This window comes from Monodon monoceros, unplaced genomic scaffold (genome assembly GCF_005190385.1).
Source record: "Monodon monoceros isolate NGI ecotype Baffin Bay Population unplaced genomic scaffold, NGI_Narwhal_1 Super_Scaffold_18, whole genome shotgun sequence".
In the NCBI taxonomy this organism is placed as follows: domain Eukaryota; kingdom Metazoa; phylum Chordata; class Mammalia; order Artiodactyla; family Monodontidae; genus Monodon; species Monodon monoceros.
The window spans coordinates 22,161,898-22,174,930 of NW_021703774.1; the positions used below are offsets into that span (position 1 = coordinate 22,161,898).

The following is a 13,033-nucleotide window of genomic DNA, read 5'->3' on the forward strand; positions in this document are numbered from 1 at the left end:
TTCTCATTGCAGTGGCTTCTCTTGTTGCGGAACACTTCCTGGCTTGCAGACAGCTGCCTTCTAGCTATGTCCTCACATGACCTTTCCTTGGTGTGCATGTGTGGAGAGAGAGAGCAAGCTCTCTGATGTCTCTTCTTGTAAGGACATTAATTCTACTGGATCAAGACTCCCATCCACATGACTTTAATTACTTCTTTAGAGGCCCCATCTCTAAATACAGCTACACTGGGTGTTAGGGCTTCAACATATGAATTGGTGGGGGTCGGGGGGGTGGGTATAAATATTCAGTCCATAACACCGTATTTTGTTCATCCACTCATCTGTCCGTAGACACTTGAGTCATTTCCATCTTTTGGCCATTGTGAACAGTGCTGCTATGAACAGGGGTATGCAAATATCTGTTTGAGTCCCTGTTTCAGTTCTTTTGGGTAGATATCTAGGAGTGGAACTGTTGGATCATATGGTAATTCTGTTAAATTTTTTGAGGAAATGGCATACTCTTTTCCATAGTGGCTGCACCATTTTACATTCCCACCAACAGTGCACAGCGTTCTAATTTCTCCACATCCTCACCAATACTTGTTATTTTCTGGCTCTTGATAGTAGCCATCCCAAAGGATGTGAAGTGGTATCTCATTGTGCTTTTGATTTACATTTCCCTAATGACTAGTGGTACTGAAATCTTTTCATGTGTTTATTGGCCATTTGTATATATTCTTTGGAGAAATATCTATTCAAGTCCTCGGCCCCTTTTTAATCAGGATTTCTTGGTTATTGTTGTTGAATTGTAGGAGTTCCTTATATATTCTGGATGTTAATTCCTTATCGGATATATGAGTTGCAAATATTTTCTCCCATTCTGTGGGTTGCCAATTCACCTGTTGATAGTGTCCTTTGATGTATAAAAGTTTTTAATTTTGAGGTAGCCCAATTTATCTATTTTTTCTTGTTGTTGTCTATGCTTTTGGTGCCATAACCAAGAAATAATTAACAAATCCAACGTCATAAAGCTTTTCCCCTATGTTGTCTTCTAAGAGTTTTATAATTTTAGCTCTTCCGTTTAGGTCTTTGATCCATTGTGAGTAAACTTTTGTGTATAGTGTAAGGTAACAGTCCATATTGTACATTGATATCCAATTTAACCAACACCATTTGTTGAAGAGGCTGTCCTTTCCCCATTGAATATCTTGGCACCTTTGTTGCAAATCATTTGAGCATATACATGTTTATTTCTGGGTTCATTCTCTATTCTGTTCCATCGTTCTATGGTCTGTCTTTGTGCCAGTTGCACACTATTTTGATTAGTGTAGCTTTGTAATAAGCTTTGAAATCAGGAAGTGTAAGACCTCAAACTTTGTTCTTCAATATTACCTTGTTTATTCAGTTATCCTTGAGATTCCATATGAATTTTTAAGATGGAATTCTCTGTTTCTACAAAAAACATCATTGGGATTTTGATAGAGACTATGTTGAATCTGTAGATCACTTTGGGTAGTATTGGCATTGGTGTTGTCATCCAATCCATGAACTCACTGTTCCTTTTTAAAACTATCTTGACTTTTGTACCTTTTCTCTTCTAGGTGAATTTGAGAATAGGCCGACCATATTTCACTTTTTAAACAACCTGTTGGGATTTTGATCAGCTTACATTACGTTTACCTATAAATCTGGGAAAGAATTACTATCTTTTTAAAATTGAGTTTTTCCAATATCGAGTTGGCCAAAAAGCTTGGTTTTTTCCATAAGATGGCTCTAGTAGCGCTTAGTTTTGTTAGATTGTATTGTGACAGCTGTCATATCAGGGTGCATTTTTAAAAAAGCATCAAAATTGGTGAATTTTTGTGTAGCCATTTTAATATCGAAGATGGAAGAAAAAAGCAACATTTTTGGCCTATTATGCTTTATTATTTCAAGAAAGGTTAAAACACAGCTGGAACGCAAAAAAAGATTTGTGCAGTGTATGGAGAAGGTGCTGTGACTGATCAGACGTGGCAAAGTGGTTTGCAAATTTTCGTGCTGGGTATTTCTCGCTGGACAATGCTCCACAGTCGGGTAGACCAGTTGATAGCCATAAAATCGAGACATTAATTGAGAACAATCAATGTTATACCACGTGGGAGAGAGCCAACATACTCAAAATACCCAAATCAAGCGCTGAAGATCATTTGCACCAGCTTGGCTATGTTAATCGCTTTGATTGTTTGGGTTCCACATAAGTTAAGCGAAAAAAACCTTCTTGACCGTATTTCCACATGCGATTCTCTACTTAAACATAATGAAAACGTTCCATTTTCAAAACAAATTGTGATGGGCTATAAAAAGTGGATACTGTACAATAATGTGGAACAGAAGAGATCGTAGGGCAAGCGAAATGAACACCACCAACCACACCAAAGGCCGGTCTTTGTCCAAAGAAGGTGATGTTGTGTATGTGCTGGGATTGGAAAGGAGTCCTCTAGTATGAGCTCCTTCCGGAAAACCAAACGATTAATTCCAAGAAGTACTGCTCCCAATGAGACCAACTGAAAGCAACACTTGGCAAAAAGCGTCCAGAATTAGTCAATAGAAAACGCAGTCTTCCATCAGGATAACGCAAGACCTCACGTTTGTTTGATGACCAGGCAAAAACTGTTAGAGCTTGGTTGGGAAGTTGTGATTCATCCTCCCCATTCACCAGACATTGCACCTTGGGATTTCCATTTATTTCGGTCTTTACAAATTCTCTTAATGGAAATAATTTCAATTCCCTGGAAGACTATAAAAGGCACCTGGGACAGTTCTTTGCTCAAAAAGATAAAAAGTTTGGGGAAGGGCTTCCCTGGTGGCGCAGTAGTTGAGAGTCCGCCTGCTGATGCAGGGGACACGGGTTCGTGCCCCGGTCCCGGAGGATCCCATGTGCCGCGGAGCGGCTGGGCCCGTGAGCCGTGGCCGCTGAGCCTGCGCGTCCGGAGCCTGTGCTCCGCAATGGCAGAGGCCACAACAGTGAGAGGCCCGCGTACCGCAAAAAAAAAAAAGTTTTGGGAAGATGGAATTATGAAGTTGCCTGAAAGATGGCAGAAGGTAGGTGGAACAAAACGGTGAATACGCTGTTCAATAGTGTTCTTGATAAAAATGAAAAATATGTCTTTTATTTTTACTTAAAAAACCAAAGGAACTTTTTGGCCAACCCAAATAGAAACATGGTTTCTCTTTCCATTTACTTAGGTCATTTGTATTCTTTAGTGAGTTTTGTTTTCGTCACATTGGTCTTAGAAAATTCTTGTTAGATTGTTTTCCTAAGTGGTTTATAATTGTTGCTATTGTGAATAAGATCTTTAAAATTTTTATTTTATATTGGAATATCGTTGATTTATAATGTGTTAGTGTCAGCAAAGTGATTTAGTTATACATATACATATATCTATTCTTTTTCAGATTCTTTTCCCATATAGGTGATTACAGAGTATTGAGTAGAGTTCCCTGTGGTATACAGTAGGTCCTTGTTGATAATTTATTTTATATACAGTAGTGTATATATGTTAATCCCAACCTCCTAATTTATCCCACCCCCCACCTTTCCCCTTTGGTAACCATAAATTTGCTTTCTAAGTCTGTGAGTCTGTTTCTGTTTTGTAAATACATTCATTTGTATCATTTTTTTAGATTCCACATATACGTGATATCATGCAATATTTGTCTTTCTCTGACTTCACTTAGTATGATAATCTCTAGGTCTTTCCATGTTGCTGCAAATGGCATTATTTCATTCTTTTTTATGGCTGAGTAATATTCCATTGTATATATGTACCACATCTTCTTTATCCATTCCTCTGTCGATGCACATTTAGGTTGCTTCCATGTCTTAGCTATTGTAAATAGTGCTGCTCTGAACATTGGGGTGCATGGATCTTTTCCAAGTATGGTTTTCTCTGGATATATGCCCAGGAGTGTGATTGCTGGATCATATAGTAGCTCTATTTTTAGGTTTTTAAGTAACCTCTGTACTGTTCTCCATAGTGACTGCACCAAATTACATTCCCATCAACAGTGTAGGGGGGTTGCCTTGTGAATAGGATTTTTAATGCCCTCCAAATTACTCTTTGTCCTCTACCTGGGGTTAGCCAAACTTGAGGTTAAAGGCACAGTTGTCTAAGACTAATTCTGCCTAAGACTCCTCACACCAAATGAAAAACCACCCTTAGGCTTAATAATATGTTAGAAAGACTCATAGAGCTTCAGGAAAGTGTCACAATTACAGTTTTATTATGGCAAAAGGATACAAATCAGAACCAGCCAAAGGAAGAGACACATAGGGCAGAATCTAGGACTGGGAGGGTTCCAAATACAAAGCTTCCACATCTTCAGGGATGTGTTACCCTCCTGGTATCGAGGGGTAGCTAGGTGTGTGTGGAGTATTGCCAACCCAGGAAGCTCACCTGGGTTGTTCAGTGTTCAGTTTTCGATTGGGCTTTCATTATGTAGCCATGTTTGATTGAATCACTGCTCACATGGCTGAATCCAATCTTCAGTCTTCTCTCATCCCCAGAGGTTGGGCTGCTATCATTTGGCTCAATGTCACAGACCTCTAATATTACAGTGGCTCTTTCTGGAATAGCCAACCCCCACCCTGAGTCATCTCATTAGCATCAACTATCCAGGGACCACCAACAACCACCTCATTAGCATAAACCTTCAGGGGTAGTCCCAGGAGCCCTCCATGAATAACAAATTCCAAGGGTTTAGAGGTCACCTTCCAGGAACCAGGGACATAGACTAGCCAAATTCTTTATTATACATCCTTTTCCTCATCTCTATTTTTTTTTTCCCTAATTTAAACTGGCCAAGTTTGTCTATTTCATTTACTTTTTCAAATAAACCAAATTTTGCCTTTATTAATTAACTCTAATGGTGTTTTGTTCCTTTGCTTTCCCTTCTTTAACCTGTTTATCTTTTTAGTTCCTTCTGCTTTCTTTGGGTTTATTGCTCTTTTACTAGTTTCTTTCTGCTTGTTTTCACTGAGGTATAACATATACAGAGTAACGGTCACAAATCTTAAGTATTCCACTCAGCTACTCAGATCGAGCTATAAGACTACTGTCAGTCACCACCTCAGAAGGCTCCCTCACATCCCGTCCTAGTTAACGCCCTCCTCAAAGGTAATCACTATTCTGGCTTTTATCATCATCAATTACTTTTCCTATCTTGAACTTTGTATAAAAGGGATCATGCAGCATGTACTCTTTTGTGTCTAGTTTCTTTTGCTCAACACTACATCTGTGAGGTTCATCGTTATTTTGCATATAGTAATTACTCTTTTTCATCACTCTGTAGTATTCTACTGTGTTAATGTTCCACAACTTATCTGTACTCTGACTGATGGACATTAGGGTTGTTTTCTGTTTAGAACTATTATGATTAAATGTGCTTTAACATTATTGTATATGCCTTTTGATGGACATAAATACTCATTTCTCTTGAATACATACCTGGGAATTACATTGAGGGTCATATATTTAGCTTAAGTGTAGATACTACCAAATCATTTTTGAAAGTGATTGTACCAATCTACAGACCTATCAGTAATGTGTAAGATTAGTCTACATCCTTGCCAACATTTGGTATTGTTTATCTTTTAATTTTTGTCATTCTGGTGGGTAGGTATTGATATCTCTTCATGGTATTAATTTGCATTTCCTTGGTGACTAATGAAGTTGAACACCATTTAATATGCTTACTGACAGGTGAATATCCTCTCTTGTGAAATTCCTGTTTGAGTCTTTTGCCCACATTTTAATTGGGCTTTTTGTTATTGATTTACAGAAGTTCTTTATATATTCTGGACATGTCTTTTGTCAGATATATATATGGATATATGTATCAGAAGTTTCTTCTGCCAGTATGTGGCTTTCCTTTTTACTTTATGATGTCTTCTTTTTCTCTGTTTTAGTAAAATCCAGTATATCCATCTTTTCTTTGGGGGTTAGTATTTTTGAGTGTCCTTTTTAAGCAATATTTGCCTATCTCAGGGTCATGAAAGTATTCTCCTATGTTATCTTCTAGAAGCTATATTGCTTTACCTTTCACATTTAGGCTTATGATCCACATAGAATTGAGTTTGCATGTAATGAGGTGGGGTCAAAAGTCATTTTTTCCATATGAGTATCCAAGTATTGACTTGGCACCCTTTCCTTTTTATTGAAATGGTCATCCTTACCCTACTTCTTCTTTGTCACAGATCAAGTAATTTTATATGCCTGGGCCCATTTCTTGAGTCTCAGTTTTGTTCCATTGACTTATTTGCCTCTCTTTGTGCCAGCACCACACTCTTTTAATTACTGTAGCTTATAGTAATTCTTAATATCTGGTAGTATAAAGTCTTCCAACTTTTCTCTTTTTCCTTAAAGTTGTCTTGCTTTTTGGAGAACTGATATCTTAGCAATACTGAGACTTTCAATCATGAATACTTATTTAGATCTTTTAAAACTTCTGTAGCTTATGTTGATCTTAAACATTTATTTAAATGCATATAGTTTGGTGCAGCTACTATGGAAAACAATGTGGAGGTTCCTCAAAAAATTAAAAATAAAACTACCATGTGATCCAGCAATTCCACTTCTGGGAATATACCTAAAGGAAACAAAAACCCTATGTTTAAGAGATATCTGCATTCCCATGTTTATAGCAGCATTACTTACAATAGCTAAGATATAGAAACAACCGAGTGTCCACTGATGGATAAATGGATAAAGAAAATGTGGTATATATGCATAGAATGGAATATTTTTTCTAGTTTTACTGAGATATAATTGACATACAGCACTGTATAAGTTTAAAGTATACAGCACAATGATTTGACTTTTTTTTTAACATCTTTATTGGAGTATAATTGCTTTACAATGGTGTGTTAGTTTCTGCTTTATAACAAAGTGAATCAGTTATACATATACATATGTTCCCATATCTCTTCCCTCTTGCGTCTCCCTCCCTCCCACCCTCCCTATCCCACCCTTCTAGGTGGTCACAAAGCACCGAGCTGATCTCCCTGTGCTATGCGGCTGCTTCCCACTAGCTATCTATTTTACGTTTGGCAGTGTATATATGTCCATGCCACTCTCTCACTTTGTCCCAGCTTACCCTTCCCCCTGCCCATATCCTCAAGTCCATTCTCTAGTAGGTCTGCGTCTTTATTCCCGTCTTGCCCCTAGGTTCTTCATGACGTTTTTTTTGGTTTTTTTTTAGATTCCATATATATGTGTTAGCATACAGTATTTGTTTTTCTCTTTCTGACTTACTTCACTCTGTATGACAGACTCTAGGTCCATCCACCTCACTACAAATAACTCAATTTCGTTTCTTTTTATGGCTGATATTCCATTGTATATGTGTGCCACGTCTTCTTTATCCATTCATCTGTCGATGGACCCTTAGGTTGCTTCCATGTCTTGGCTATTGTAAATAGAGCTGCAATGAACATTTTGGTACATGACTCTTTTTGAATTATGGTTTTCTCAGACTTTTTGACTTAGATATATTGTGAAATGATTACCACAAAAAGTCTAGTTAACACCCATAGATACAAAAAGAAAAAGAAAAATGTTTTTTTCCTCGTGATGAGAACTCTTGGGATCTACTCTCTAATATACAATGGAATAAATATTATTCACCCATAAAAGATAAGGAAATCTTGCCATTTGCAACAACATCGATGGACCTTGAGGGCATTATGCTAAGTGAAATAAGTCATACAGAGAAAGACAAATACTGTATGATCTCACTTATATGTGGAATCCAGAAAAACAAAAACAAATTCACAGATACAGAGAACAGATTGGTGGTTGCCAGAGGCTGGGGTAGGGAGGTGAGTGAAATGGGTAAAAGTGGTCAAAAAAGTACAAACTTCCAGTCATAAAATAAATTAAGACCTGCAATGTAATGTACAGCGTGGAGACGATAGTTAATGATACTGTATTGCATATTTGAAAATTGCTGAGAGTAAATATTAAAAGTTCTCATCACAAGAAAAAAATTATAAATATATATGGTGATGAATGTCACCTAGACTTATTGTGGTGATCATTTTGCAATATATACATGTATCATGTCATATACCTGTGTGCGCGTGTGTGTGTCCAGTGCTGTGCTAGGTGGTGCAAGTATAGAGATGAACAAAATAAGGCTCCTGCCCTCCAGAAGATCACAATCTATCTGATAATGATGGCACTGCTGCTTATTAGCCAACGTTTACTGAGTATCTCCTGTGTGCCACATACTGTGCTAAGCTCTTTATCTGTATTATTTAATCCTCAAAAAGTATCGTCATTTTATAGATCAGGAAACTATGGTTCGAAGAGGGTGAAGGGCCTGACTGCACACTTTTGAGACAAAAGAGGCTCTTCTTCCCTTACAGAAATGGTCTTGTTCTGACTTCACCAGACCTTCTCTTTCCACTGAAAAACCAACCCTGAGAATTCAATGCTGAGAATTCAGAAAATTGGATAAATGTCAAAATGTGTTTCTGTAGGTAGATTTTTATTATTGAGCACCAATTATGTTGAGTAATCATAAAAATTCCTATATTATCTTAAGGCCACCTATGTACTATGTGGTATATCAACCAAATTTTATACATGAAGAAACTGCTGCTCAGAGAGATTAAGTGACTGGCCCAAGCTCACATGGCCAGGAGGAAGCAGGGCTAGGATTCAAAGCCATGTTCATCGTCACATTACCTCAACAATGGGTCCACTGGCAGAAAACAAATCCCACGTCTCCACAAATGAAGATCAAACAATCCGTTCTGTCTGCAATAAGGGGGGGTTAGGGAGCGTGGGGCTCACACCCAGAACTAGACTCTGTAACAAACAGCCATGAACAAAATATTAACGTCTACTGACTTTGGTGTCTAGGAAATTGTACTGTCTGAAAGTCACATTATCAAAAACACATACACTGAGAATCTAATTACACACAGCACTATAGAAAAGAATTATAAAGACCTAGCCCCTGTCATTTAGGAATCAATAAGAAAATGATAAAACATAGGATTTTAACACAGGATACAAGGTGGGATCTTATTTGGTCCAATTCATTTGTTAAAATAGTTTTAGGAATTATCCACAATCTGCTAAAACAAAACATTCCATGAGAGTTACGGAAACCACCAATAAGCGAAGCCTTTTCCTCAAAGAGTACAAAAATAAGACCAAGATAAGAATCACATGATGTGATATTTTTAGCCTACTTGGTGTTGGTGCATATTCGAAACAAACACCCACGTTCTGCAAAGCCATGTCACACTGGGAAGAGAGATGAAGACATGAAAGTGTCTCATCTCATTTCACTGACACACAAATGCCTCTCTCTCTCACAAACGTACTATCATCATCTTTCACATGCACTTCTTAGGTACTTTTGTGAGTAATACAAATTCATTTGAAAGTATTACTGAGTCTATGATACTTTTGATCATTCCTCTATTTGCTCAAAGAGCAAATACTAAATCCATGACCACCGTCTGGGAGTTGGGACCCTCCACTAACCCCTTTCAAGCTCCAACTTCTGAGAGCCCCAATGCAAACAGCAGTTTGCAAGGGGGGTCCCAGTTTGCCTTGTGGTCCAGGAGGGTCCCAAAGGATCCTAGAAAAAAACAGGGCTTGGGTGGGGAGTGGTAATCTAAGGGCTCCTGTTTTGGTCCCAATGATCCCAGAGTTACAGGTCAAAAAAAAAAGAGACTCCAAAGTGATCAAAGCAACATCTTATTTTCAACTTTATTTCCAACTTAAAACTTCATTATAAAACTTGTCAAATAAACATGTCAAAAACAAAATTAAAAACAAATTGTAGCTGATGATATCCAGAAACTGCAGCACTGTGTTGTTGGAAACAGCTCTTTTCTCATTACCAAGGAAAGAATTAAAGGTCCTTCTTCCTCCCCTAAAGCTTCACTGGTGAATCTAGTATAGAATAGGCTGGGACGCCATTTTTTGACGCCAGGAGAGAAGCATTAAAAAAAACTGCTTGCATACATCAGTACTAATAAAACACTGAAAATTTCACCAAAACGATGTTTAAAGACTAGAGGATGCGGAATGTTCTTCATGATCACATTAACGTAAGTTCTGTTATATACACTTCGAACTGCAGCGTAGAACAAACACTGCATATCTAAATGGCTCATAAGTAAAATGTATAATTGAAAACCCAAACATATACACTCTATTTGTTAGATTCCCCTATGTTTAAGATTCTGGAGAACAATTTAACTCTGAATACGAAACCTTAGTGAATTTGCTACTGTTCCATTATAGGACAATTAATAATGAGACTATATCAACTGAAGTAGCATCTAATGGCTAAAGCTACCTTATGCACAGCTATTAAACTAAAAGAAATGATTTTAAACTATTCCCTTAAATTGTATTTGGATAAATAGATTTCTAAAGATGAATACAACACTCCTTTACAGGGAGTAGAGTTTTGTAAATATAAAGGCTACGCAAAATACAGTATAAACTGCCTGAACTAACAGTAGCAAAAACACAGTTTAATTTAAAAAGTCAAAAACATATAAAAATATTAGCCTTTCAGAAATGGCAAATTTTCCAACACCACTCTGTGTAAAAATGTTTAAATAGTGATGTTATTCCAAAAATATATATTTATTATATTTTTCTATTTGCAACAGTTTATAAAGGCAAACAAACACCTGCGGCTGAGGTAGCAAAGCCAAATTCACAAACTTTGGATTAGGAAAAATACCCTTCCTACTCTTAATAGCATCTTTCATACAATATTAAATGAGTTCCACTTCTTTCAAAATGTTTAATTCGCATGTAGTACTTTACAAAACTTAATTTAAAATACTGCAAATGTTTGTTAAAAAGATACTTAGTCCCGAAAATTATTTCACATTCAAAATACTATACAGAAAAATCTGAAGTCCCCATATATTACATAAAAGCTATGTATTTACAGTTTCAAATGCAGTTTTACAAGTTGAGGTTAAGCAAACCACTACTAATGGTCTTCATTAAACAGTGTCCACTATCAATCATCCCCCTTCCCGTACAGCACTGGACAGAGAGGACCAGTTTTTACTTTCAAATCACATAGCTAGTAAATGATTTAATTTAAAGGGAAACAAATCCTATTCTCTTAATGCAATAAAACATAAATGTACTTTAAAATGTAACTGTTTTCATTTAAGAAAAACCAACTGGACAAAGGAATCAAACTTTGAAAGGTAATCAAAAACCCTAAACATCAACAGTATTCAGTGCATTTGTAAGACTATTTTCTGTTTTCAGATTTTTAAGGATTGAAAACTTCCTATTAGAATGCAAATTCTAACATCTTTATTTATATTTTCCTTATGTTAATTGTTATGATTTAATAAAAATGAACACGGCTACATTAAAAGACTTACTACTTGGCTCTATAGTCCTGCCTCAAAAAGAAAGAGAAACATAAAGATCCTGTCAGTGCAACGAAAGGTTCATTTTGGGTTTTTTTCCTTTTTTTGCCAATGGAACCAAAACTGCAGGAGCATTTAGACAGCGCCTAGACCAGAATCAGTAGATGTACGGGAATATGCGGTACGGGACGCGCTGGCAGTACTTCTCCCACGCCAGGCCGTACTTCTTCCTACAGTGGCGTTCATCGCGAGCCTCCCGGTGCACCAGCAAAATGGTGAAATAAATCACGTAGAAATAAGGAAGAATGTGATTGAAACCTGGGGACAGCAACAGTAAATAGTACTAGGTATTTTTATTATCACTACACAACTACACAGTATTGTTTCCTGCTGGTCCCCAAATCGTCTAAAAATGGACCATCCCGTTACTTCATTTTCTCCAGTGGGGGAAACAACAACTACACCGGTTCGTAAAATCCCACTAGTGTGTGGCAGGAGGTAGTATTTGAATTAAAAGCTATTCAGAGAACAGTGATTAATCTACCCTAACAATCCTTCAAAATCAGAACCTCTGTATTTAAAGCAAATCTCCCCGTTTCCTCCCCGCCGGTGCTCAGGAAGAGGACGGCAGGCCACCCGTGAGGGGCAGGGTGGGCAGGGCAGACAGCACTGCAGGGTATGGGGCTGACACTAACACAAACAAAACAGAGTGTGCCTTTTCTTCTTCTTAAGAACCGGAGTTTTTCAGAATCTACGTACACTGAGTCACAAATATAGAAAGTTAATTTCTACATATTCTTCTTAGAAAAAAAGCTACCAGGCACAGCTTAAAACTTAAAATTTTGCTTGCAGAAGTTTAGAGTAAAACTTCAGGCTCGGTGAATTCCTAATTCCCCTCAGACGCTGGATGAGTGCGGTGCTGGATACACAAAAGCGCGGCGCCCAGATGGGGAACGGGCAACCCAAACCTCCAACAGGCGACACCCAGACCCAACGAGCACACACACATCCTGTGGTGGCCGGAGAGAGAGTCAAATCAGTTCTCTTCTTAAGTGCTTACCACATGGGAGGGACCATGCCAGGGCCATGATGAGATCACCCAAGTAATTGGGATGGCGAACAAAACCCCACCATCCAGAAACGAGAAGATTTTTTCCTGTTGAAGTATGAATGGTCTTTAAATCTATACAAAAATAAAAATACATTTTTAATGATCTCTAGACAAACAGACATAAAATCTTTATGTGGTATAAATACTGTAAATATAAACCAATACTTACGTGCAAGCTTTGGATCAGTGGGATTTTTCCGGAATGCATTTTTCTGAGAATTTGCACATCGGAAGATTACAAATCCACACACTGTAATTTTTTAAAAATTTCATTTGTTAACAATTTAGCTTTAATCTTTACTTAAAAGCATCTGTAATTTCATTTAGAAATTATTCCTGTGCTCCGAGGAAATTTGCAAAGTACAGAATAGCTTGATTTCTTAACGATTCAAAACCTCTCAATCTTAGAAGGTCAAAAGAAGATACGATCCCGACATCTCATTATCGTACAGCTTTCATCATCTACCTTGAAGGCAAAACTAACAAATATAGTTACATCCATGAATAAAATCGAATGCAGCCCACATTAC

At 37.4% G+C, this 13,033-nt stretch overlaps 1 protein-coding gene across 2 annotated transcripts in view; it reads right to left on the reverse strand.

Annotated features, from left to right (window-relative positions):
• Positions 1-9,732: 9,732 nt before the first annotated feature.
• LBR (lamin B receptor) overlaps positions 9,733-13,033 on the reverse strand; it is a 34,695-nt gene continuing 31,394 nt past the window's right edge. For both annotated transcript variants that reach the window (XM_029228564.1, XM_029228563.1), the window contains exons 12-14: positions 12,673-12,753; positions 12,453-12,575; positions 9,733-11,710 (exon numbers count right to left, since the gene is read on the reverse strand). In XM_029228564.1, coding sequence (XP_029084397.1) covers positions 11,550-11,710; positions 12,453-12,575; positions 12,673-12,753 — 365 coding nt within the window. In that variant the 3' untranslated portion in view covers positions 9,733-11,549. The remainder of the gene's footprint in view (positions 11,711-12,452; positions 12,576-12,672; positions 12,754-13,033) is intronic.